Source organism: Ursus americanus, chromosome 1, assembly GCF_024610735.1.
Source record: "Ursus americanus isolate L20-20 chromosome 1, mUrsAme1.1.p, whole genome shotgun sequence".
NCBI classification, from domain to species: Eukaryota; Metazoa; Chordata; class Mammalia; order Carnivora; family Ursidae; genus Ursus; species Ursus americanus.
Window position 1 is genome coordinate 101,135,366 of NC_142127.1, and position 26,625 is coordinate 101,161,990.

At 50.0% G+C, this 26,625-nt stretch overlaps 1 protein-coding gene and 1 long non-coding RNA gene across 17 annotated transcripts in view; one reads left to right on the forward strand and one right to left on the reverse strand.

Moving 5' to 3' along the window:
- Nucleotides 1–4,175: 4,175 nt before the first annotated feature.
- The window catches only part of USP40 (ubiquitin specific peptidase 40), a 75,701-nt gene continuing 53,251 nt past the window's right edge, over nt 4,176–26,625 (reverse strand). For 9 of the 14 annotated variants that reach the window (XM_045794083.2, XM_087864476.1, XM_045794079.2 and 6 more), the window contains 11 exons: nt 23,028–23,064; nt 21,664–21,728; nt 19,836–19,910; nt 17,695–17,821; nt 16,332–16,426; nt 15,004–15,119; nt 11,968–12,033; nt 10,059–10,269; nt 9,830–9,925; nt 7,800–7,891; nt 4,176–6,328 (listed from right to left, as the gene is read on the reverse strand). In XM_045794083.2, the coding sequence (XP_045650039.2) occupies nt 6,217–6,328; nt 7,800–7,891; nt 9,830–9,925; nt 10,059–10,269; nt 11,968–12,033; nt 15,004–15,119; nt 16,332–16,426; nt 17,695–17,821; nt 19,836–19,910; nt 21,664–21,728; nt 23,028–23,064 (1,092 nt within the window). In that variant the 3' untranslated portion in view covers nt 4,176–6,216. Of the gene's footprint in view, nt 6,329–7,799; nt 7,892–9,829; nt 9,926–10,058; nt 10,270–11,967; nt 12,034–15,003; nt 15,120–16,196; nt 16,237–16,282; nt 16,427–17,694; nt 17,822–19,835; nt 19,911–21,663; nt 21,729–23,027; nt 23,065–26,625 lie in introns of those variants that run through there. The other 5 variants (XR_006778990.2, XM_087864485.1, XM_087864498.1 and 2 more) reach the window with 5 other exon arrangements.
- On the forward strand, nt 10,161–24,791 carry LOC148110825 (uncharacterized). 3 transcript variants are annotated; one of them, XR_015725672.1, is made up of 3 exons: nt 10,161–10,300; nt 10,425–10,969; nt 22,420–24,791. It is a non-coding gene; the product is annotated as an uncharacterized LOC148110825 (long non-coding RNA). The 3 variants fall into 3 exon arrangements; XR_015725673.1 differs by lacking the exon at nt 22,420–24,791 and having other exon boundaries at nt 10,425–10,634; nt 10,770–21,557; XR_015725671.1 differs by lacking the exon at nt 22,420–24,791 and having other exon boundaries at nt 10,425–21,557.

A 26,625-nucleotide genomic window follows, 5' to 3' on the forward strand; every position in this document is an offset into this window, starting at 1 on the left:
TGGCTATCCAGGATCAAGCCTCATGGTTACAAGATGGCTGCCACCACTCCAGGCATCACACCCAAATGTGACCCAAGTCCAGGGTAAGGTGTATATGAGCAGGTGGTTGTCTCTTCTGTGTCTCTTTTTAAGATAAAAGGAACCTTTTCAGAAGCCCTGGCTTCTACTGACCTCCCCTCACGTCTCATTGTCTAGAATTGCACACAAACCCATGTGGAAGGAATGGGGCCATGTTGCTGGTGACTAATCATGCATGATACTGATGGCTAACATCTTTACAATGTTTTATGCCAGATGCTGGCCTAAGTGCTTTGCATGTATTAACTCCTTTATTTCTCCTAACAATCCTACCTCTTACAGGTGAGGAACAGGCTCAGAGAGGTTCCCAACTTGTTGCACGTCACACAGCTAGCATGTGGCAATGGTGGGAGTCATGGGGCAGGTGAGTACCTGAGATCATACCTTGAGTGCTGTCCTGTGTCCCAGGCCTGACACCAAGCTCAGCCCATGTGACAGGTGAGAAAATCGGGTTCGAACGATCACACACTGCATCCTGGCTCAGAAGCCTGGCTCCGGATGGCTTGCCGGGGGTGGGGGAGGGGCACACCTCCGTGTCTGAATGGTGGGTCTGGGGAGGGCTGCTGTGGGCTCCACCCTGACTGGCGAGGCGCACTGCATGGGGCTTGGCTCCGCTGCGTCACAAAGCAGGCAGGTGACTTCCGGGAGACCGTGTAGGGCAGGGGGAGGCCAAACGCCAGCCCCGAGGGGGCGAGGGGAGGGTGCGCGTGTAATGTGAATTGCCAGACTTGCTGAGACGGTGTGTGCAGAAGGGGAGCGGTCTTTCTAAACCGATGCTGCTTCCTTGTTAAGTCATCCTCCAGAGAAACCCGTGTGCTCTCCGCAGTTTACCTCGATCTGATCTAGCGGCGGAGGTCGTCCAAAGCTGCTTGACGTGTAATGGCTCAAACCAAAGTTAATTTTTGTTCCCAGAACAGTCGAGGGCAGGTGTGTTTTAGCTCCTCGGGCTGGAGCCTCTCCACGTGTCACTTGGGGATTGGGCCACCATGGCCAAGGTAGCTCTGGGTGTCACCGTCCTGCTGGGTTGGGGGAGTGCACGTGAGGCTTCCCGAGCCCACCTGGACTTAGGTGGTTGGAAATGGGAACACCTGCCCCCACTCCATCCACCCCCCCTCCCCCCGCGGCTGTGTGCCAGTGTGCTCATCACTGGCTGTCTCTGCTCTGGGGTCCCTCTTCTTTCAGGTCTCCTTGGGGGGCCTCAGTCAACGCACATCTTGCCCTGCATTCCTCCTTTAGGGGCTTTCTAGGTATTTTGAAGGAGGGAGGCATGTATCCCTGAGGGGACAGGAAGGGTGTCCTCAAGCTGTCCCTCGGCAGTGTTCCGTCCGCCAACGTGGCCCTCACCTGCTGCTTGGGAGGCTCACCTTGCACCTGGAGACTGATGTCTGGGACCCGGGGACTGTCCTCGGCCCCAGGCAGTGTTCCTGGTGGTGCTCTCATGTGGGTAGGTGGCCTCCATCTCCTGAACTCCGGCCTCTGCCACAGGCACCGAGGCTGCTCTGCTGGCTCCCAGCCGAGCATCTGCACTGCACGATGGCCGAGGGTGGCTTGGGGGCGAGGGGGTTAGAGAGGAAACGGAGACACAGCTGGATGCTGCATCCTTCTCCTTCCCCCTCTCTTTGTCCCACAGTCCTTTATGAAAATGTGGAACTTTGATTTTTGGTGTTTCTTCTTCTGACCCCAACTCAGTTTTTCTTCCCCTGCCGAGGGGGAGCCCTGGGGACACAGCTGGTTGTGGATATGCTTGCAGAATGCAAGGACTAGATTTTTTTCCTAAAGTTAATATCTAGGCTTGCATGACTTTTTTTTTTTAAAGAGCTTGTGTGAGGTGGGTGGGGTGAGTGGGGTGGGTGGGGTCAGAGGGAGAGGGAGAGAGAACCTCCAAGCCGGCTCCACGCCTGGCACAGAGCCTGATGCAGGCTCCATCTCAGGACCCTGACTGACATCATGACCTGAGCTGAAATCAAGAATCAGACGCTTAACCAGCTGAGCCATCCTGGCACCCCCAGGCTTGCAGGACTTTTAACTTGTACTGATCCATTTAAATATTTTGTTCATCATGGATTTTTCTGCATTAATTTTGATTTCTAAAAATTCTGTTATTAAAACTGATCTGTCTTGACTGCTGAGTTTTTGGGCACCTTCAAGTGTTGTGCCAAGGCCTCCACTTACCTGAGGCCTGGCCCACCGCTGCCTAATCTAGTTTTGCTTGTTAGGAGCTCAGACTCTTTGGCATTTGTGGAAGCCACTGCTCGATGCCTATAAATATCAGTTTTCTATCTCCTGCGCCACTAACAGATCCCCACATCATCTGGCTGTGCCCAAATATGCCCCCTGCGGATGTGACCACATTCTCATCTCCTCTGCAGTCAAACCTCCTCCGAGGTCACTTAGTGATGTGACCAAGTTTTGGCCAAAGAAATGTAAGTATTCATTGAGATTTCTAGAAAGGTTTCTTTAAAACACGGAGATGCCTTTTTTCCTTCTGCTGCTAGCCTGGAGGGTGGACATGATGGGTGGTGCTCCAGCAGCCATCCTGGGCCATGGGATGGTGGTGAGCACAGAAACACATGTTGAGGGTGGCAGTGACAGAAGCCCAATCCTGGGCATCTCCATGGTCTCATGAAGTTCCTGGCCCTCTCCCTGCTCCCACCCCTCACTTTGTTTTGTTTTTTTTTTTGTTTTTTGTTTTTTTTTTTTTTTTTATAGGCAGGAGAACTACACGTGTCTTGTTTTGTCTCTGAGTTGAACCTAATTCCTGTAGCAGTCCTTCCATAAAGATTTTATACTTGGGAAGTCAAGAGTGAAAGCATATGGAGACACGAGTTACACCTATTATACAGGTGTGAGGCCAAAAGAAAGGGGCCAGGACCCCGAGGATGGGTGAGCTGGTACAAAGAAAACTTCAGGGCAGATGGGTGCACACGTGGAGCAGGCGTTTGCGGTGCACAGAGGCCTCTCTGAAGCTGCGGTCTGAGAGCACCAGTGTGGGCCTGGACGGAGGAGCCGCTCACACCAGGCATGGCAGCTCTGGCCCCGCCAGCTCAGCCCGAGGTGCTGACCTTAGAATGTGTGTCTATATGTAGCAGGAGGTGGGGCACAGCCCATTCACAGTTTTCATCACAAAAGCAAACCAGGTTTGCAAAACACAGTAGAAGAAAGCCAGCTAGCTGGGAGTTAAAGGCTTTGTCGCTCATGCTGTTGATGGAAGCAGATCAACCACGAGCTTCCTGAGTGCTCCCAGAAATCATCGCCACATCCCACGCTTGCCGGGGAAAGCCTGTGGTCACTCGGCCCCCAGGGTCATCCATTCCAGGCCTCCAGGACGTGCACACTCAGGAAGAAAGTGTCTAAGGGGTGCTACCCCAAAGGGGAGTCCTCTCAACGTCCAGGCTGGGACACCGGACATCAAACTTCTCCGGAGAGCAGGACAACGACCTGAGGGGTAAGCAAGGGTTCGCCTCTGGGGCAGGAGCAGGAGATCGGGGATCGCGGTCTAGCTGCGTGGGTCCTGACTGCTGCATCTGTGGCCTTGTTTTCCAGAAGAGAGGTTTTGTTGTGGTCATCCTCACCCCCTTTGCACGCTGGTTCCACATCTGACTTACACTTGTCTTTCAGGCGCTGGCTGCTGAACCGTGAGGACGGATCCACTGGACCTGACCCAGAGGAGTGTGGCTCGGAGACCTCAGACCTGAGCTGGGGACACGGGCTGCATGTGAGTCGCCCCCCTTGGTAGGGGCAGGGGACACCAGAAGGGGGACACAGGGTGGTCCGGGTGTAGGTGGGAACAGCTGCTAGTATTACGGTGGGTGCCGTCCTCTTTGAAACATCTGAACGGGAAGAGCCCGGCGGGGGCTGGGCCGCCTGGAGCTCCCTCTGGGCGACCGCCCCCAGCACCCCTCCCACCTCCGGTGTGTGGAGCCTGCGGTTGGCAGCCCCCTGGGGCCTGAGTTGCCAAGCCAGCCTGAGTTGGGTTCAGTCACCTGGGTCCTGGCCATTACACTCTGCAGTGAGCGACATAGAGGGACCATGGTGAGTGGCTGCTCCCACAGGGGTGCGGGGGGACGGGGAAAGGGAGCAACTGCAGGGGGCCACAGACCTCTCTTCCTCTCTGTATGGCTATCCTTGCTTCACGGTGCCTTGGGAGGTGAGTAAACACACCCACAGTGAATCTGGTCTTTCTTTTACTGACCAGGCTTTGGACAGGTGTGTCTCGGAGCACAGAACAGAGCACAGGAGAGGAGTGGGACAGGCCGGGGAGGGGGCGTCTGTTGGGGTCCTTCATAGCAAAGTGCTTTCCAGAAACAGGCATCTCTAAGCCATGATTTTTAATCACGAAATTCTTGGGCTCCCCCCCTTTTTTGGCCAAAAAAATGTCCTAGTGGAAGAAGGGTTTTCTGTAATGAACTACTCTTGCCACTTCTCTTTCCCTCGAAGGAAAAGAAAACCAGATCACTTCTGATTTCTTCCGATACAATTTCCCTCTTGAGTCTAAGTTTATTTAAAACCCAAACATACTTCTGTTATTTCTGAAGCAGCACCAATACGGTATTTCTAAATATAAATGTTTATTTAGCATCTTAAGTGTGCCTGGGGGAAAAAAGCCAAGGAGAACGTGAAACAGTTGGTACACGGCAGAAACGGGGAGACTACAACCTGAAGAACGGCTTAACAAAATCTTACGGCTCCCCCTGGAGCCCCACTCCATTCCCACGCGAAGGAGGGAAGAGGACAGGATCCCTAGCGGGCACCTCGGTAAGGAACCTCCGGCCAGGCCTCCGGTTTCTGCAAAGCTTTGCAGTCACTACTTCAACATTCCGTGAACTCAAAAGGAAGCAGACCCAGGAGCTCTGTCCGAGTGAAAGCCTGGCTTCCAGCCGCAGCCCCCCAGCCCCTCACGTCCAGCGCAGAGCTGTCTCCACCCCGTGGGTGAGGCGCCCCCAGGGCAGCCTGCAGGCTGGTTTTTCGCCCCGCAGCTGCTGCAGTACAAGTGGGGACATGGGGGGGGGGCGTCCCCTTGGGGTTGTGCTCTGCGGAAACCCCGTGCAGCCACGCTAACCTCAGCTCCCTGAGCCGGTGGCACGGCTGGGACACCGGTCCACAGCCGGCCTTCCGTCTCTTACCGCGTGAGGGCCGTCTCGCTGCTGCGGGAAGCCAGCGCGATGGGCCCGCTTCGCAAGAGCTGCTGCGAAGCCTCATCTGAGGTAAGAAAGTGAAGTTTATTCCCTTCCCAGGAACCTGCTCCCGACCCAGTTCCAGCCTGAGGGCTTGCGGCCTCCCAGCGTCCTCACCGGCCGCTTTAGGAACAGACGCGGGTCCGTGCTAAATGCCGCCGAGGCCTTTCCCCTCTGAGCATGGGCTGCGCTCTGAAGACGAACCCAGCCCTGGTGTCCACGGTGTCTTCTGTGTTGACGCTACTCAGCACCATGGACTCGGCCAGGCTTGTCTGCCACGACCGGGCTTCCAGGCCGCAGCAGCGAAAATGTTCTGACCACGGACACCGCCTTGGAGCTGCTGAGCCGCCACCAGCGTAGCTATACCTGAGGACGCCTCTTCAGCCGCGAATCTCTTTCCTTGAGCTGGAAGGAGAGCCGAGGCTTCAGAATCAATTTTAACTCAGACCAAACGGGGCTCGTGTGCCATGTGGGGACCAGAAAACAGACCGCCTGCTGTGTCAGCGCCTAGGCCGGGCCAGCCCGTCGGCGTGAGCTGAGCTGTCAGAACCTCTGCCAATTCAGGGTAAAAACCCTCCTGTGAGCAGCGTAAGGGGGAAGGTGGAACGTGTGGACTTGAAACGGCAAATCTGTCCGAGGTTAGCACCAGGCCATTTTATCCATGCGTGCGGTTAATGCAAACCTAGGGTGTGTTCTTCTACAGACGGTGGCTGGGGGCGGGTGCGGCGTGAGGGCAGCGCGTGACTGGCCGCTGGAGCACACCGCCAGGTCTGGGCTGGCCCCGTGGGCTGTGCGGGGCAGCCCCAACATGCCCTCGCCTGGCCCAGTGAAGTGGAGAATCTGGAGTCTATCTGCACAAGGCAGAAGCCGCCCACCTGCCCGCATGGCCCCACCTGGCAAGCTGCAGCACGAGTGCGGAGCCCCTGCTCCCGCTGCCCCCCGGTGACATCGGTAGCAGCCAGTGCTATCTGAAACTCCCAACGTGGATGGAAAGAGAAGCTTCTGGTGCACGGGGCCGGCCAGACGTCTTTGTACTGGAGAAGAGGTCACTGTTCTGCACATGAAGGGCTTCTTGGCTGCAGGAGACACAAGAGACTCACGGACTCAGCCATGGACACTGTAGGCCTCACCAGGTCACAGGATTTGGAATGACTCCAGTCAAGTTAGAATAGGCCACAGGGATGTGTGTTTATACTTTTGACAGGTATTTTCAGACTGTTCAGTCGGGAGATCTCAATTTATGCACCCCTCCCCCCGCTCCAGGTCAGGAGAGTGGGTTCCCACACCCTGTGCACTCAGCGGGTCAGACTTGGGGTCCTTTCCAATCTGCTAGGTGAAAATGTCTCACAGCAGAGTATATCTTTACCTTTTATTTATTTTTTTGAGAGTGTGAGGTGGGGGCACAGGGAGAGAGAATCTCCAGCAGACTCCTCACTGAGTGCAGAACCCAACATGGGGCTCGATCTCATGAACTGAGACCAAGACTAGAGCCGAAACCAAGAGTCGGATACTTAACCGACTGAGCCACCCAGGAGCCTCATACCTTTTGAATCAAAATAAAACATTCACAGACATATACATCTGAAATGTCCAGCCCCATGAAATGCTACGGCTGTGCTCGCCCGAGTGACACTCCCTCCCCCTTGGCCCGCTCTTGTGCCCTTTCCTCTGGCCCCGCTAGACGCCATGGCAGCAGAGGGTGCAAGGAGGGGATGGGAAGGGCTAGATGAGGCAGGTGCATTACACCCGGGGCTACCTCAGTAACTCAGGAAAGAAGACCCCCAGCCCCCATACACACCAGAAGCTGACTGAGGATTAAGATTTCAGGAGACCGGAGGCGGGAGCAGGTAAGGAGGATGGGGCACCCCTGGTGTGGCCTGCGTGGGGTGATGTGGATACAGGAGTGAGAGCCAGGGCCAGGCACATGGAGTTCAAAGGACTGACAGAGGTGGAATGTTCTGGCAGATTCTGGTAGGTGTATGTGGCCCGCAGCCAGGGGAGAGAGCTGGGCTATGTGCCGAAAAGGAAGGAGGGCATCCGCCCAGGCAGAGTGAGGAGGGAGCAGAAGGATGGGGTGCAAGGTGGGAGTGGGGTTTGCATGCTGAGCAGGGAGATGCCGTGGAGGACCCCCAGCTGGACGGTGTGTGACAAGCGGGTGGCCACAGGAGGAAGTGGCTGGAACACGAATGATCTGGAGTGCACATTCGTTCAGGTGACTGAGAGCAGAGGGTGTTGGTGTCCGAAGATGACCCAGGAGGTGGCGGGGGGCTCAGAGGGCAGGAAGGAAGCAGACCGGCGGGGTGAGCCTCTGCGACTAGGGTGGTAGGTGGGGGGCTTCCTCACAGTGGTCATCCCGTGTTCTGTCTAGGTTCCCAAAAAGCCTGGTTAGGGGGTGATCTGAAGAACACGTACAAGTGTGGGCAGCAGACAAGAAGCCCCCCATGCTGCCTCTCTTTCCAGTGCAGTCTGGAAAGCAGCGCTCCGGCGGGGAGAGCAGCGTCGGGGGGCTTCCAGAAGCCACCACGTGCGTGAGAGCCGGGACAATACCTTTTCTTGCCCAGAGCGAGCTGCTTCTGTGTTTCTTTTCCCAGGTCATCTCTGGCTGTGCTGAAGTCGTCGTCGTCCTCAACCAGCATATTCTACATTTCAAAGTAATTCATGAGCAGTGTTTTCAGACGACACCTTAGTCTACATTTAAGATGTACGTAAAAAAGACATCAACATAATTTACCTCAACAACAACATCCCAGTGCTGGGAACTAACTCAGCAGGCAGCACGGGGAGCTGGCAGCGGGAATGTTCTGCCAGCCCTCAGATCTCTGCCTCCGGCCACGAAGGCCCCACGGAGAGCCGGCACGGGGACACCCCCGGCGGATCACGTCCCTTCCTGCCTGCTGGGAGCACAGCTGCTGTTCTAGAACTACTGTTGCCATGTCCACCACACACCTCCACCCCTACCTCGTGAGCCCGGTCGGCTAACCCCTGACCTCTCCTGAGGGGCTTGTGGTCGGTTTCATACGCAGATGTCATTCACCATGAACACTGGCCGCACCCAGGCCCACCTCAGTGAGCGCGACTGCTCAAGACGCCGACCCTGGGCAGCACTCTGGGAGGGACTCTGAGGCTGGCCACCCCTGTGGGTTCAGGCTTCCTGGCTCTGATCACCTCCCTTGTGTGCGTTTGGGAGAGGTAACCAGCTCCCGTGACTCTCAGGTGAGAAAAATGTAACCAAGGTGCGGACCTCTTGTCCAAGAAACAGCGCAGGATACATTTGTATTCCAGCAGCTGGGGGTGCTATGCTTTCTAAAAACTGTGAAACACCACAAAGTAAGCGGAAATACAGAGGTAAGGGGACAGACACCCAGGTCCTCAGAGTCGCGCGGGCGTCTGGCCCGGGGGTCCAGGTGCGCCAGTTACGTAACGTCATCCCGAGACGGCACCCGCTCCTGCTTTTGTCCTGGGAACTCGCTGTATATACGTGTCCGTGTATGGATGGTGCTTGGTACAGAAAAACAACGCTCAGAGAAAGCTAGCTATGACCCGTATTAAGCTGTGACCCTACTCGCTTCATTTTTCAAGGAAAACACACAGATTCCCTCACTGGCCCTTCCCCAGAGGTAAGCACTGTTGTTCCCATCCTCCCCTGGACTGATAACTCCCCGGGAGTGTGACCCTCAGCATTTCACAGGGCTTTGCATTCCCTGTAAATGACCCGTCTGCGACTGTTTTCAACCTTAACTAATGGGATGTCTCCCCACGCTGACACTTGTAGCTGATGCTATTCCCACTCGTGCTTCCGAGAACCTCGCTCGCTTGTGCGCGCCGTGCCAGGGGCTGCCTGGCCGCGGAGGACCGTGTGGGTTCCCGGACACCGATGACACAGCTGCTGGCTTATCTGTGCAGCCTCTAGGACCTCCGCTCTAGCAGAACTACGTATGAAGAATGGTTTGAAGCCTTCCTTTTAGAATTTCCTTTCTCTCTATTTACTTTTCTTTGGGGGCAGAAGGCTCACGCCAGCCCGTTGAGCACAAAGCTGAATGAAGTAACTGAGGGAATGCTGATTGCTTGATGTGAAAATATCGATTAGTGATTTAATCCTTAGGTTATTATCAGTAAGTTAATTCTTCAATCAAGGATTAAAGTTATTCTTAATGTAAAATATCACTGTGACAAAGTGCGTTTGTCCAAGGCAAGCAAGGACGGCTCTGTCACTTACGGAGTAACAGACAGCAGATGAAAGATGGAAAGTCAGAGAGCTAATTCAACAGGTGCAGAAGCAGCAGGAATTTAATAGGACAGTGCTCACTCAGGATTGGAAAGAAAAAAAAAAGAACTTAGAGCAAACTAGGCCTGGAAGGAAATGCCTTACCCTGATGCAGGGACCTACCCCAAACCTGCAGCAATGCACTTCATGATGAAACTTCAAAAGCATTTTCATGCAAGTCCAACCCAAGACTAAGGTTTTGATACTGCGGTTCTACTGGCCTCATGAAATGAGTGGTCTGGCTTTCCCTCTTACCTGAGCCTTGAAACCTGGTGTTTTAATGAAGTGGTAAATTTACTGTTGAATAACTTACCTTAATACCAATTGTGTCTCCATCTTTCAAGTAATAAGGCGCTCCCTGCAAATTATCTTGTTTTTTCTTCTTTTTCCTCTTGGTAAGGTGCTGGTTCTACAGAAAAATCAAGCATCTTGAATAAAAAAAACTCACATTCTTACTAAGTCCCCTATCTGTGAAAAATGGCAGTTAACCTATTCACTACGCCAGGGAGGCCCAGTCTCTCGGAGAAAGCCTGCAACTTTACCCAGCTCGATATCGGAAGCCACTCAAACTTTTCGGGGAAGTACTTGGCAATTTCAATTTTCTCCACGGGAAGAGAGCAGAAGTGGGCAACTCGCTGCCTCAGGGAGCCAGCAGTCCAGCCTCGGCCGGTGTCCCACACCAGGTCCACGCACGGGGCGTAAGCCCTCTGGCCGGGGAGGCGCATCTGCGTCCTCAGCACCACGTCCTGGGGGCTGCACCGGAAAACAGAATGAGAAGTTCGTGGTAAGCATGGGGGAGCGTGATGGGCGAAGCTGCCCCTCGACTCTTCTGGTTTTTAGAAAGACAGATTTTTCCCCAAACCCTCTAACTCTCTTCTGTACTCTGCTTTCCTTCTGCCCTGACCCAGCCTGAGCCGGGTGCAGCTCCTGTCCCGAGCCCCTGTGGCGTCTTCTGGGGGGGGGGGGCGGCAGGGAAGGAGCTGATGAGGAGGGACGTGCCCCACGAGAGGCTGATTTCAGTACCAGAGCCTGGCAGGAAAAAGCTCCGTTAGCTGCGGTGGGGTGGCCAGGGAGAAGCAAGCGAGGACTCAGCGCTGGAAGGGCCGCAAGAGTCAGAGGTATGGAGCCGGTTACGCGACGGGAGGCGCCGGCTGGAAGGTGGGAAAGGAGAAGGGAAAGCGTGTGTGCGCGTCTAGGCTGCTGGGACCGTGTGTGGTTGTCCATGCTGGATTTGTGTTATATTTTGGTTATAGGGGTGCTTTTACCAAAAGAAAGGATGACACGACGGGAGAAAAGGAACCCCCACCGGAGGCAGTGGGCTGGGGAGACACAGGCCTGGCTGGGCAGGAGCGGCGGCGTCCTCCCCGAGGAGCGGAGAGAGCCCCGGAGTCTGGTCGAGGACACAGGGCTGCTGGGGAGGGGGCCCAGCAAGCGCCCAGCATGGTGACAAAGGGTCAGTGTCGTTTAAGAAAGTTCTCAAAAATCAGACTTTTTCCTGAGACCCCTTTACAAAAACACAAAATACATGAATTCACACACTCACAAAATGCAAATGGCTTATAAATGATAATACGCCTTTTGAAAAGAATGCCCGCTCTTACCAGCAATAAAAGCGCTGAAGCAAATGAGACAAGATAACCATTTCTCACTGATGAATTTAGCAAACATTTAAACAATGAAGATACTCGGTGTGGGTTTGAGGGTGAAGTGACGTAATACTCATGAACACTGCTTGTGGGAACGTAAATTGGTATAACTTACCTGGAAAGGAACTGAACGGTTTTAAGAAGTTTAAAATGTCCATACCAGTTTGATCCAGAAATCCCTCTCCACAGAAAACTACTGGTAATACAGTTTGTAGTGAGAATGCACTTTTGTAACAGCAGTGGGGTTAAGGGAAGGTTCGACATGGCTGAAGGAGCACTCCTGGTCCCCACACAGCAGCAACCTTACTGTTTGTGATGCTGACAGAAGAGGAAGGCTTGAATACAGACCCCTTTGGGGTATCTCTTTAGGCAATAATTATTGACTGTGACACAGGCATTGTTCTAGGTACTGGGGATAGAGCAGTGACCGCGAAGCTTACAGCCCAGTCGTGGGAGACAAGCAACACGAGTATCTCCTACGTCGGGTGGTGTGAAGATGAAAAGTAGGGGAAAGGGCCGTGACAGGTGCTGACAGCAGACTGTCTCAGGGCACTGATAAGGGCTGAGAAGGAGCATCTTGCTTACACTTGGAGATCATTATGGATTCGATATGATTTGGTTTTCATGGAAAGAGCAGTTCCAAGTTCCAGACACCAGACACAGAAAGGCATTTGTAGAACACAGTCTGGGTTAAGTTGCCGTGCTGCTCAGGCAGTGGGGGAGAAGCCTTTACACAGCACACGGTTTGGTTTTTCAAGAAACTACCCACCATGGTAAGAGTGGTATGCAGAATTGGGTGACTTACCCCAAATTTTCTTCTTTCTGAAGGGGCTCTAAGCAGATCTCTGTTTTCCTTCCCAGTTTGTATTCCCTGATAAGACAAATGAAACAAAAAAATACTGAGTGACATTTAATTTTTTAGATTTTTGAGGAAAAATACTAAGCTTTCTTTCTAAAGCAGAAGATTATAGTAAGAACACTCAAAATCTGAGTGACTACTACGAACAAGCAGACGCCGACAAGCTGGGTGAAACGGATAGATCCCAGAAGCCACTAAATCGTAAGCAGAAAATTGGAACAGACCAATTACTAGTAAGGGAACAGAGCAGGTAATCAAACACCCCCCAACAAAGGCAAGTCCAGGACCAGATGGTTTCACAGGTGAATTCTCACAAACAATTCAAGAATTAGTACCAATTCTTCTCCAGCTCTTCCAGAAAACAGAAGCACTATTACAAAGCCAGCATTACCTGGATACCGAAACCAGACAAGGATACTACAAGAAAAGTTACAGACCAATATCCCTGCTGAACACAGATGCAAAAACGGTCAACAAAATATTCGCAAACGAAATCCAACTCCGACCTCAAGATTAAGTAGGATTTCTTCCAGGGACGCGAGGGTGGTTCAAAGTCTGCAAATCAATCAGTGTGATACAGTAACAAAAGTGAAGGATAAAAAAAAATCATCATCTCAACAGACGAAGGAAAAGCATTTGACAAAATTCTATATCCTTTCATGACAACTACACTCAACAAACCGGGTAGAGAAGAAACTGGACACAACAAAGGCCAAACACGAGAAAGCCGGCAGCTCATCCCCCGAGCGCTGCACACCCATCCCGCCGCCAGGGAGAGGACACGACGCCCGCTCTCCCACTCAACGCGCTACTGGACGTCCTGCCCAGAGCAATTAGACAAGGAAAAGAAATGAAAGGCATCAAATCATGAAGGAAAAAGCAAAACTGCCGCTACTGACCGATGTCAGGCTATTCCATGCGGAAAACCCTAAACACCAAAGAACTAACTAAATTCAGTGAAGTTGCAGGATATAAAATCAAGATATAAAAATCACTAAATATTTTATATACTAACAGTGAACTACGAGGAAAACAAATTAAGAAAACAGTCCCATTTACAAGAACATCAAAAAGAATAAAATATACAGAAATAAATTTCACCCAGGAGGTGAAAGATCTCTATGCTGTGAGACGCTGATGACTGAAGACACTAAGAAATGGAAAGTTATTCCATGTTCATGAATTGGAATACTGTTAAATTGTCCACATTACCCTGAATGATCTACAGATTCAATGCAATCTCTATCAAAATTTCAATGGCATTTTTCACTGAAATAGGAAAACAATCCTAAAATTTGTACGGAACCACAAAGGTCCCAAAGAGCAAAGCAATCTTGAGAAAGCAGAGCAAAGCTGGAGGCATCACCCTTCTTGATTTCAGACTATAGTAATCAAAGCAGTATGGTCCTGGCGCCAAAAAAGACGCAAAGATCAATGGAAAAGAACAGAGAGCTCAGAAATAAACCCGTGCACATATGGCCAATGAATTTACAACAAAGGAGCCAAGAGCACACAACAGGGAAAGGACAGTCTCACTCTCTTCAGTAGATGGTGCTGGAAAACTGGTCAGCCACGTGCAACAGAATGCAGCTGGACTGCTATGTTATGCCATACCCCAAATCAACTCAAATGGATTAAAGACTTGACTGTAAGGCCCTGAACCAGAAAACCCCTAGAAGAAAACACAGGAGGTAAGCTCCTTCACACTGGCCCTGGCAAGGATTTTTTGGATTTGATACCACAGGGAAAGACAAAAAAAGCAAAAATAAGCAAGTGGGACTGCATCAAATTAAAAAGCTTTTGCACGGCAAAGAAAACCATCAACAAAATGAAAAAGCGACCTATGAAATGGGTGAAGAAATCTGTGATAGAGGGTTAACAGAGAACCCATATAGCTTGAGAGCAAAAAACCCAAGAGTGCCATTAAAAAATGGGTAGAGGAACTGACATTTTCCAAAGAAGATCTACAGATGGCCTCCAAGTACATGAAAGGTCCTGTCACTCCTCATCGAGGAGGTGCAAGTCACAGCCACAGTGAGAGACTCCTCCCACTTGTCAGAACGCCTGGCAGCGAACAGACGAGCTCAGTGTTGGCGGGGACGTGGAGGAAAGGGGAACCTCTGTGCACTCCTGGTAGGGATGTGAAGCCCATTTTTTTGGAGGTTCCTCACAGAATTAACAACAGAACTACCCACATGACCCAGCACTTCTAGGCTTGTATCCGAAGGAAATGAGAACAGAATCTCAAACGAGCTACCTGCACTCCCACGTTCAGAGCGGCACTATTCACAACAGCCAAGCAAGATTCGGAAACAACCCAAGTGTCCGTCGTCCGCTGACGGATGGACGAATGGACAGGGAGGCGGTGTATATGCGTATGCAACGGAGTCTCATCCGGCCACCAGAGAGGAGGCCATCCTGTCATCTGTGACAACATGGGTCACCTTGAGGGCATTGGGTGTGACAGAGAAAGAGCAGTCCTGTCTGGTATCACGTCCGTGTGGAAGCTAACAAGGCCAAACTCGTAGAAACAGTACAATGGTGGTTTCTAGGGGCTTCAGGGGCACCTGGGTGGCGGAAAAGAGGGGTTGGTCAGAGGGGCCAAACTTCCAGTTACAAGTTCAGAGCCTCTAAGGTCCGACATAGCGCTTAGAGTTAACAACACTGTGTTACAGACTGGCAAGCTGTTTACAGAGTAGATCTTGAATGTTCTTACCACGAAAAAGAAATGGTAATTCATTTTAAACCAACGCAGCGTTGTACGTCAGTTATATCCCAATAAAGCTTGAAAAACTCAACATTTTGTTCATGGTGTCTGAAGCAGGGTAAAAATACACGGAGCTACGCTTATGCTTAATATGGAAAATTAAAGTCCCGGAGTTTCCGACGGAAAGCGTCCTCCAGCTGCCAGCAGGCTGCCGCCTCCCCCCGGCCGCCTGGTGCAGCGCGGAGCGAAGACCGCGCTCCCGGAGAGGAACCTACTTGAGCGGCTGCCGGTTGACTCGTAAAAGCCTGCCGGGGCGCCGACCTTCCACGGTCCAGGCTCTGAGGAAGGCTGGGGAGGGGACGACACGCTCCGAGGAGGACAAGGTCATGGCCTAGAAGGGAAACAGACATTTCTCCAATGGTTTGAAAAAGTGCTCGGCACACATACACTGCTTTAGGAAGACACGGGAGCGCTGCCCAGTGACTTGGAGGGAAGAGGGCCTCGAGCAATGAGAAACTCTATTAGAAAACCAGGCCAGGGGACCTCTTAAATGACATCCAGCCAGTCACTCGTCTTCCTCTCCAGGGAAGCCAGCCTGAGGGATAAGTGAATTTTCCAATGAGCCAAAAGCTCCTTTTAAATCATATTTCAGAAAGTGAAACTCAGAAATTAATTTCTATGTGAGTGTAACTCGCAAGAGCGCTAATGAAAGCCACGGGTTCGCCTTCCGCTTTCTCTAGCGCTAGAGTGGGCTCTGTCAGTGAAAGAACTTCAATTTGAAACGTTCCAGAATCTTTGGATGCAACTGCTAGGCCGAAACTTCTGTGCTCATTTTGCAGGGCCAGACACTATTTACAGATTTAGATCATAACATATAAAACGGCCAGTATTCAGTTTTTATCTGAGAACAGCAATTTTGTGTTTCTCAATCCAGTACAAAGTTCTCATGGCAGTAACACCATTTGCTTCTTTTGGGGAAGGTTATTTCAGACACTGAGCCCACAGGAAAATCCAGCAAGGAAGGCTGACACACGTGCTGTGCGCCCCGACAACAGTAAGATGCTTTGGAGGCACTCTGTGTTGTCCTCGGCCCAGCCTTTCCACCTGGACCCGACACTCTCTCTACGAACGTGAATATGTGAGAAAAGGACACAGAACCTAGTTACACGTTGTCGGGTAAAGCTGGGGAACAGAACACACCTTTTCACGGACAACATGTAACACGTGGATCACAATGATACAAAAACAATATAAATAAAGGGGGAAAGTGAATGCTTTACAGATGTTTCAATATGTCATGTTTCCCTAAGAAATCAAAATGGACATAAGCTGCCAGTCACTGAGGAGAAGTTCAAATGAAAGCGCGTGGCATGCCCATCCGAGTGGGGAGACACGACAGGCACAGGGCGAGTGGCAGAAACGACACCAGGGCTGCGTGAGCCGGCTGCGGTGCCTGCTGGGTACTTACCACTGAACATGGCATAGAACACATGCCCTATCAGAACAGACTGTAAGTGAGGGAAAAGGAAATAGAAGAAGGTATTAATATCTCACTGGAAGAAGCCGGGCCGCCACTACCGTGCGCCACAGGAAGAAGCCTGACCTGGGACTTCAGCTCCGCCACGGTGGCATCTTCGGAGATCTCAAGGTCCCCCAAGTAGAGGAGGGACACCTCCCCGTGCGGGTCCCCAGGAGTGCCTACGGAGGACAGAGCCAGATGTCAGGAAGGAGCCTGGACTGTATCGACTTCATATTTCTGAAACACACACTATGTTTTGCTATTAAAGATTCGAGGAACTGGGGATGTGAGTTCCTCGAACTGGGGCCCTCGTGACTTCGGAGGGGAGGAAGCCTGCTGGTACATCAGCGGGCAGGGAGCACGCCATGGGCACGACGCCCCGCTTCCCTCACTGTCATGGGTTTGAGGAATTTCACACTTGTGCCGTCTGCCTGGAATGTTCTTCTCCACATTTTCTTCTTCCTCAGAGAGGCCTTTGCTGGTAGGATCCTCTGCCCTTGCTCTTTATTTTACCCTCCTGCTTCTCTCATAACACTCATCCCAACATGTTAGTCTTTTGTCTGTTTTCTTGTGTGTTGTGTGTATATTTTCCTAACCCGTCTCCCCAAAAGAACATCAGTTTCCAGAGAGGGCAGGCTCTCTATCTTGTTCGTCTCTCCGGTGCCTGGGATGGTGGCTGCCACACAGTAAATGGCCAATTAATGTTTACTGACTAAAGAATCCCTGACAGTAAGAAGGACTTTCTACATTCATTTTTAAAAAGTGAAAACAAAATGTTCTTTTATCTAAAATTCTAGATATAAAAATTGGTAACTAAATTTAAAATTCAGAATAACTTCACTCGTTTTTGCTCTGTTGACTGCTAGGCACACTGCTAATACATACTAAGAAGTCAGATAGGTAAATTAAGTAAAAAGCTCTCTTCCTGAGTAGTTGTCCTTCTGTCTTAAGGACACCACGAGCTGGCACCACCTGGAAGGAATCTGGTCTGTGGAGAAGCAACTTCGATAAAACAGTATGTTTGTATTCTGTGTGTCTCCTCAGGAGTCAGAGAGACGAGGTGAAGCGGCCCCGCAGCCGCCCCTGGGGTTGCGGCGGCGGAAAGGGGGGGCGGGGCGTGGACTGCAGTGCAGCCCCTGCGCGGAGCCAAGTCCAGCATCGGGCTCGGCGTCGAACCTCGGTGCGCAGTGGGACATGCCGCGTGAGGGTCTTGCAAGAGGAGATGGGAAAATTTTAACAGGTTGCCCTAATAATAAAGACCTTAACAGACGGCACTTGATAGAGGTTACAGAGGACTGGATAAAAATAGGGTGGGGTTGTTCTGTGGAATGAACAGGTTTTGATTTTTCACGCTTACACTGAAGATACACCTGCATGTGCCTCTGAGAGCAGAGCAGCCATTGTGCTCTTCTCTACGACGTGCTGGCCGCTCCAGTTCTGTTCTCACCTTGGGTGGAAGCAGCTCTCCAGACCCCACCTGGAGAAGGGGCACCGTGCATCTGGTCCGGATGACTCTTCCAGTGACCCGTGTGCCACCCGGGCTGGTACCACCAGACGGGCACCTTCAGGAAACCCTGAAGAATGGAACATTTCTAACTGCTGTGAGGTACAGGGAGTCACTGAATTTCTACTTCCACAGAGCGAGAGATCTTGATAACAGAAAATGTTTCTGAATATATTATTTCTTTTAGATGTAGTCACTGCCATACGCCATACCTGCTTACGGTTTTTACGATCAAAAGTTTAAGGTCATAAAAATCCGTCTTTGGGATGACTGAGACTCAATGTTCTTTGCTTAGAAGTATCTTTGCAAATATACTTATTTGTCGTATCTTACTACAGTCAACGGAAGTCCAAACTATACAGCTATCTCCCGGCACGGTAAGGGCCCCAGCAGCCCGCGCTCCGGCTAGGAGCGGTCTTCACTCATTACAGTTCCCACAGGACCTTTATAAAGAGGAACCTATTGCTCTCAGTTGAATTCCTGTATAGAAACTACATGAAGTAAACCTGATCTACTAGCCTCCCCCCACCCCCCAAAACCACAGATACACACAGTTTATGGCAGCAAAAACCACGAACCAACCACAAGGGCCCTCTTTAGAACACTAGTTACATTACGGGAGACCAGGACTTTTGACAAAGTGATTTCAGTTCTAGAACTTATCTATAGATATATACATGCAAAATGGCATATATATGATATTTTTTGCAGTGTTATTTGTATCAACAAAAGACTGGAAACCACCTAAATCCTTGAACAGACTGGCTGAGTAAATTACGGTATCTCCATACAATGGAATATTCCATAGCCACCAAACAGAATGAAATAGCCGTGTGTGTACTAACACAATATACACATGGAAATGACACAGGGCTGAAAACGAGGTCAGAGTAGGGTGTCTAGCAAATAATCTGTGTAAAGAAAAAATATGTCCGTGTACAAACACGCATACACGTGTCTGTGCGCATTAGAAAGTATATACTTCTAGAAGGAGACAGTGGAAACTGGTTGCCTACGGAGGGAGGACAGAGTGGCTGGAGGGCAGGAGGGATACTTTCTCTTCCTGGCCCAGCTTTTTATACCCTTCAAATTTTGAATAATGAATATTACGGATTAAAAAGTTAACTTTAAAGATCATGGAATAAAACAGAATTCTACGAAGTGAAGCAAAAGGATAAGGCAGGCCTGAGTGCGGATGTGAGGAGGTCCTCGAGATACAGTAAGTGAATAAAAACCAACGACGTGTGCAATGTACAGAAGACAATCCCCTTCGTGTGACTTTAAAAGGGACACGCGCGTGTTTGCGTTCTGCATACAAACAGGCATAACTGCTTTCTTAGAGGATATACAAGGAAAGTAAGTTAACTGTGACTCTTTCTGGAGAGAAAAAAATGGGAAAAGCTCTTTTCATTTTATACCTGCCATGTCTTTTGAATTCCTAATCATAAGCCAATGGTTATCTGAGTCTGGAATCTGGGGTCATTTTTTTTAACTTTCATTTTTACATGTGTCCACCTTAAAAATAACCTAATAAATAATGGTCTTCAAAAGCAGTCATCTGCGGTGTTTATTTAAGAGCAGTGAAGTGAGGGTTCTCCTGTGCAGCTCATAGGGCTGGCGGTTTGGTGCGGCTTTCTGGGAAAACAGTGTGGCAACAGAGCTAGCATCTAGTCTTTGAAAAAAGTTCATACCTTCTGACCTGTTAATTTTGACTTTGGAACGATCTTGACGATTTCTATTTAAATATTATGTGTAAAAACAAAAAGTTTAAAACAAGCTGAATTTCTCACTGAGGGTGTGTGAATTAAACTGTGGTAAGTCAATGATTGGTTCTGGGTTCTGCAGTCAGGTTAAAAAATGAAATACAAAAAGCAGGAAATAAAATGGCACATACACCTGATTTTATAAGAAGGAAATCTGTAAAGTCATAAAATACAGCAGCTGTCTGATTAGAGAGCCTACCCAAAATCCTAGCATTCCCTTCATGCCTGGCTGTATTTACCCACAATGAAAATATATCATCTTTGTCATCAGAAAGCAGTAACTGTTATTTACAATATGTCAATTCAGAAGCAAAACCTTACCGGAGGAGGAAGTTTTCCTTCAATTAAAAGCAAAGTATCTCCAGAACATATCATAAGTTCTCTCAGGGTTGCATCCTGGGGAAACAGAAATTCCTTTATGACTTCTGACAGGAACAAACAAGACCCCTGGATCTTTTCTTTAAACCCTATGCCTCTATAACCCTTTCATGAAAGAAAGAAACAATAAAGCAGGTACTGAGACAGGAAATAAACTAAGACTATAAAACACTATCTCATTCTGTATTAAATTACAGGGTATGAACTGGAAGTATCATAAAGGCCCTGGGGAGAGGGAAACGGCTGGGATGAGAAACTACAGAGGATGAAATAGTAGTTAAGCCCAAGGCTGGGGTGGATATGGAAAGCGAGAGGAAACGAGAAGGAATTCTCATGAAAAGAAGAGCAGGGTTTAGGTCCAGAATGAGGGGAAGAGCTAAGGGACGAGACACACGAGAGTAACAGCTGGAGAGTAACAGGACAGGAAGCTAGATCGGAGGGGTGGTCATAGATGGGAGGGCCGTGAACTAAAGGAATTTTTAGCTGCTTTGAAAAAAAAAAAAGCCACTCAAGTTTTCTGAGAAGGGTTTTAAAGACCAGTCTGGCTGCTACACGCACGATATACTCAAGTGGGACACCTGACCTGGGGAAGCCACTTGGTGTCATTTAGGTAAGAGGCCAAAAAAAGAAAAGACGAAAAACGCTTGGCCCGGGCAGCCAGCTGTGGGAAGGGCCAGGGAGGAGTGGAAAACCTGAGGGCAAACACGAAGGATCGCAGGGGAAGGATCGCAGGGGAAGGATCGCAGGGGAAGGGCACTGCGGGCTGAAAACACCAGGCTGGGAAACACAGGGTATCTGCAAAGAGGAGCCAGTTTTGTGGGTAGTAAGTCTGGTTTGAGGTGAATTGTTTGATATCGATTTGGGAATTGAGAGAGAAGAAAATGCGAAAACCACACAACTAGACACACTCTCTGACCTCCACACCGTATGTTCTGTGGATTGTCTGAGGCCCGCTTCTTGCTCTGGGCGGTCAGGCAGCTTCCCGGCCGAGCCTCAGAGGCGCCTCCCTGCGCGGGCTCCCTCGCCCCGGACAGCGGCGCGGTCGGGGAAGGCCCAGTCCGCCTGCCTAGGTCAGCCTCCTGCTGACGCTCGTGCCATCGGCTGTTGCTGAACGGCAGGCCTGGGGGGCCATGGGGGGGTGACCGCAAATACCCACGCTTGCTTTCTCCCAGGGCTTCATCTGGGGGCTGCCTCTAAGGCCACGGATTCGCACCCGCAGCTGTGACGCTATCTGGATCAGTAATAAGATGGTTAACCAGATTCCAACTATCCTGTGATAAAACTGTTCCTAAGGCTACCCAGAAAGTTTGGTTGGATCTAGAAATGCAGTTTGATCTGAGCCTAAGTGACTGGCTGGGAAGATGAATTCTGTCATCATTAACTTAGAGAAACGGAGATGAAAATATTCAGGTTTCAAAATTCAGAGTGTATCTTCACACTGTTTCACAGGCTCAAATGTCTTTTGTTCTCTGAAGTTCTCTGCCTCCTCACGAGGAACTACTAGTTCTAGGGACATAATCTCTCAAAAGAGGACTTAACACAGATGCTAGAAATGTCCCCACTAGGCTGAGACTTTCCCTCTTGACTTTAGCAAAGACCTACATACAGTAAGGACATGGACGCGGACCATGTACAGATTTCTGTATCCTAAAAAAAAAAATGAAAGTTTTCTCTAGAATTTATTCACAAGTGGGGCGAAGGTGGGTATTCTGTATGAAACACAAAACACACAAATCGTTTCTAAGAACAAAATGTGTAAAAACAATCTTACTTCTTCACATAAAGGCTCCCCAGCTTCATAACACCAATCCATTTTTCGTAAATGCCATGTGTCTCCTGTGAAGGAATCAAAATCAGGATGAAAAAAAATTAAGAATATGTTTTGAAAGTTTGTCATTAATGACCCTTCTGGATGAACGAGTATCAAATGGGATTTGAGCAAATAACTACTAACTCATTTTTAAAGTAAATTCTCTCTTCCAGGCATGAAAAAAATTAAGTGGTTCCTCCAATTAGGTCAATTTCCTCTCTATTCCACCAAGATCTGCATACTTGCAAACAGAAATAACACTCGCTGCTATCACACGATATTTACCTTATACCTTTATCATTTACACGTGCACACACATCACACACGAGTACAGATATTTGTACATCTAGGTACAGAATCACTGCTAAAATCATTACGAAGTTGTTTTATTTCATGTCTTGGTTGAAAGTATAGGCTAATATCTCTTAGCAAATGATAATCTGTACAACCAAACCATTCATATCCGCTTATCAGTTAATCTAACAAAAAATAGTTTTTGAAATAGCATTTTAATGAAGTTGGTATCAACGAACATTTATGAACGTTACGTTCTCTATTAGACCCCTCTCAATATGCTTGCTATACTGATGAAATGGGAAATTTTTTGAGGCAGAGAGGGAAGCTATTAATAGAGCAAAAGTTGGAAATCTTGGTTATAAAAAAACAAAACAAAATCCCACCAACAAGTGAAAAGTGAACACTATTTCTTCTTCGCAGCATAATGTGGAAGGAAGAACGCGGGTTCCGAAGGCAGAGAGGCCTAGCTACTCGCCGTACGACTCTGGGTAAGCCCGTAACCACTCTCGGCCTCCGTCTTGTCATCTGTGGATGGGGATGGGTGCTGCTCCCTGCGCGGGAGGCCTGTGGGCCCTAGAAGGGGCCTCCCCTCCGGTAAGGGCGCCCTCGCGATCCACCCGGGGAGCTACTTCAGACACCCTGGGCTGACTTTTTCATTCACGTTGCATTCCCTAACGTACGCCACAAAAATACCGGCACGAAACACAATGCGCTGATATTCTGAATCAATGAGGTTAAAAAGAAAAAAATCAGTGACGGGCCTGGGTAATTCGGAGGGCATAAATCCTAGCTTCACCTCTCCGGTGCCTGTGCTGGAGCCTGTCTCGCTTCTCTGAACTCACAGCGGCTAACCCGCTGCTAGCCTTCTGTTAGCTCGCACATGGAACCCGGAGAATTCCGTGTGCGTGCAGACACGTGACCTGTACTGACAAACCTGAGAGAAACACGTCTGAAGAGCTATCGTCAGGCTTACAGGTAACTTATTATAAGGACAGGGATAAGCGACATCGTCACCGTGTGCGACTTACCCGGTAGGCCAGACTTCTCCAGCAGGAGCTTTAAACACTGTTCAAAAAAAAAGAAAAACCATGTTCATTAGTTCTCTGTTTCTGAGGTACAGTATTGGGAGAGACGCCCCTTTTGGACCCTGGGCCTGTCTTATTATATTGAATAATTCCTGAAGGGAGAAGGATGTACAGAGTTAAGATGGTTTAAGGAAGCTCTGCTCCCTGAGAGCTACGTGGGGCCAACCCAGGAGAGGGAAATAAGCTGCTGCTGTCCGCACCCGAGGCTTAGACTCCGCTCCCCTGCATCCCGGTCCACAGCATGACCTCCCGCTTGGGAGGACCAACACTGTGGTCTCGACCGGACAGATTCACATTAAACTCTGAATCCTACAAAAGGGGATTAGCCTTCACCTGGTAGCCGAGAGATACACTGGTCATCTGTAAACTCGCAGGGAGAGATCTGTGCGGGCGGTGATCCCACGGCACAAAGCAACCGGTGAGATAGGACTAACAGACGTTTAACTAACAGTAACAACAATCAGAAACTCCCAACTTCTGAGGGCAAAAACCTACTCTTTTGCCTACCCATCAATCCACGGCAAGAGTAAATGAAACCTGAATTATACCACACTAGCACAGAGGGAAGCGAGCATAAGGAGATGACTACTGCTTGGAAAAAGAAAAAGAGCAAAGGATCAAAATATCACAAACGGAGAAACGCTTACATAAACGATGAGGTCTCAAAGCAAAGGATAAGATAGATTTAAACATGCTGGTCTTAAAAGACCTTTACAAGTTTGAAGGGAAACAAAGTTCTAGTGTAATACGTGCAGCGTGACCCCACTGATGATTTAAAAGAAACCACACGAGTAAGTCCAGCTCATTCGTCCCCGTGCCGGTGTGCGAGCATCAGCGGTCTGGAAGGACACTCACTCGCTGGTGTGGTCAGATCACACCGTCCCAAGACCATGGAGATGGCCTGGTGGAGGGTCCCTCTGGCGGAGGGACTGGGCAGGCTGGTGACCGAGGAGGGTTTTTAGCTATAACCCACCCCACTGGAGTTTAAAGGGTAAGTCCACGATTACTTATAGGATTAAGAATAAAAAGACTTTAAAATACACCTAAAGATTGTTTAGAAAAGGACAGCAATGAGAGGACAATCTAGTAAAACACAGAACGGGAGTGAGGCTGCAGCCACAGACCACTTCCGTTCCTTGGGGAAGAGGGGCAGGTGGGTATTCAGCTCAGCTGTGCTCTAGGGAGGACCAGAGCACAGAGGCCGACGGGGCCCAGCAGAGTGAGCGCTCGGGGCCTCTGGCTGGGACTCTGATACGGGGACACATGGCAGGGCTGTGAGAACAGGGAAGGGACCACTTGCCGTCTCTGTAAGAACAGACCCTGGGGAAAGGCCAGGCTGGAAAGAAAAGGATCTGTCGGGAAGCTGCTGGAATAATCCAGATGAGAGGTGACCAGGGTGTGGCAGTGGAGAGAATGAGATGTGGTCAGATCCTAGATGAATCGCGACAGGAGAACCAAAGATTTCCTGAAAACCTGGGTGTGACACAGAAGAGAATCGAGGCTGACTCCCAGGGGTTGTGGCCCGAATGAGCAGAGAAATGCAGACACCACCATCGACTGACAAGGACGGAAACGTGGGGTGCAAGCGACAGGACGGAGGGCGCACAACAGGGGGGTGGCTATCAGGCCAAGTAGCGGCTGGACACGCAAGCCCGGAGCACCCGGCGAGCTCCAGTCTACGGGAGAGAGAAGAGCTCGAAGCAAACTGTGGGCGGGGGGGGGGGGGACTGGGAGGTGGAGGGAAACCGGGAGGCACGGGGGTCCTCCTGAGTCACGTGACGAAGGTGTTTCAAGGCCCAGAGGGGCAGCGACCCGTCAGATGCCACAGGGAGGGGAGTGAGTCTGCCCACAGTGGGCTCGAGAGAGCAGACAGACAGACACATTGCTCCTCTGAGAAGTTCTGTGGCCTCCTTTCTTTGACACTGAAAAGCACCAAAAAGTTAAAAGCTAAATGAAAAACTAGGAAAATATTTGCAGCAGGTAATAAAAAGTTAAAAAAAATTATTTAAAAAATGTCTTGTCGTGGACAATTTCAAACACAGGTGGAGAGCGGTAAACGTGGGCTGTCGGTACCATCACCCAACCTCCAGGACCGCCGCGCCCGTCCTGTGCACCATACTCCCAGCATTCCTGTCCCGCCCCTGCCCCCCAGGTTCCTCGAGGCAAGACTGTCAGCTTCCATAGCATTTAATATCTAGTATTCGTCTCTAAAAGACAAACATTCTTTTAAAAAACATAAGCCTAAAACAATCATGACATCCGATGAACTTAAGGATTCCTTAATAACAAATACCCAGTTGGTGTTCACACCACGCACCCCCCCTCTTTAAAGTAATCTCTATGCCCGACGTGGGGCTCGAACTCACAACCCCGAGATCAAGAGTCACGTTCTCCGACGGAGCCAGCGGGACCCCCACATGCCCTTGGTTTCTCTCACACCGTTACTAAGGTTCTCCTGGCTCATGTCAAGAGCCAGACAGAGTGCACACACCGCCCCTGCTTCTCTGAAGTCTCCTGAGTCCCTTCAGGACGGGGCAGACGGCGGCCCTGGGCTGCGGTGACACAGGCCCTCTGTCCCCTGTGCTTCTTAGGAACTGACCCTCAGACCTAGGAGCTCAGGTGCACTTCCTTGTGAAGAGCACGGGCATCATCAGAACGACTGTGATGTCTGCGTGTCACTCCTCCGGGGCTGTCAGCAGTCCTTCAGGATCCTTGTTTACACCCGTTAACTAATTAGGAGTTAAAGTAACTGTGATAGTCTAAAATTCTTTCCTCTTATTAGCTGAGATATGTCTGTAAAAACACCTTCTCACTATCTGTTTCGTTACCCTGTGGTATGGCTTCCTGAAGAAAGACAGGAAAATGCTTGACCCTTTGCCCTGTGGTTCCCCAGCGTCCACTCTGCGTAACCAACAAAGACGGTCTTCTCAGGATCACCTATGAACCCGTGGATTTTAAGTATGCATAGTGATCGGTTTTATTATTATTGCCACAAAGGTTCAAACGGTCTCATCTGCGACTAGCAGGAGCCTCTTCAAGTTGGCTCCCAAGTTTCTCTGCAGATCCCAGCAATCTCTGCGGCTTTCCTGCTTCTGTCAGGACAAGATGTTCCAGGCTCCCCCGACACGTTCCTGACCCAGATACAGACCCAGCCACTACTCCAAGAAGCCCTGATTCCTTCCAGTGGGAAGTGGGATTTAGCAACCACAATCTGGGTGCTGGGGTGCTCGCCCCCACCAGGTTGGTCACCGTGTCTAAGTTGTTTCTGGGGGCAGAGCTGGAAAAAAATTTAAAAAACAAATACCACGTTCATTCTGCCTCTTCTGATTCAAATTCAGGAGTCCAGCCTCTCTTCAACTACGCCAATTGTCTCTCTCCATCTTCCAACGTTGTAAGTCCTACTTTTCCATGACGCTAACCTAATTGTTACCACACGCACACATTCATGCCCGTGTGATTATGTATGTATATAACCTAAAAACACTAGTAGGAAATATGCCAAAATGTTAATATTAGTGGGATAAAGGATAAGGAGGGGTCT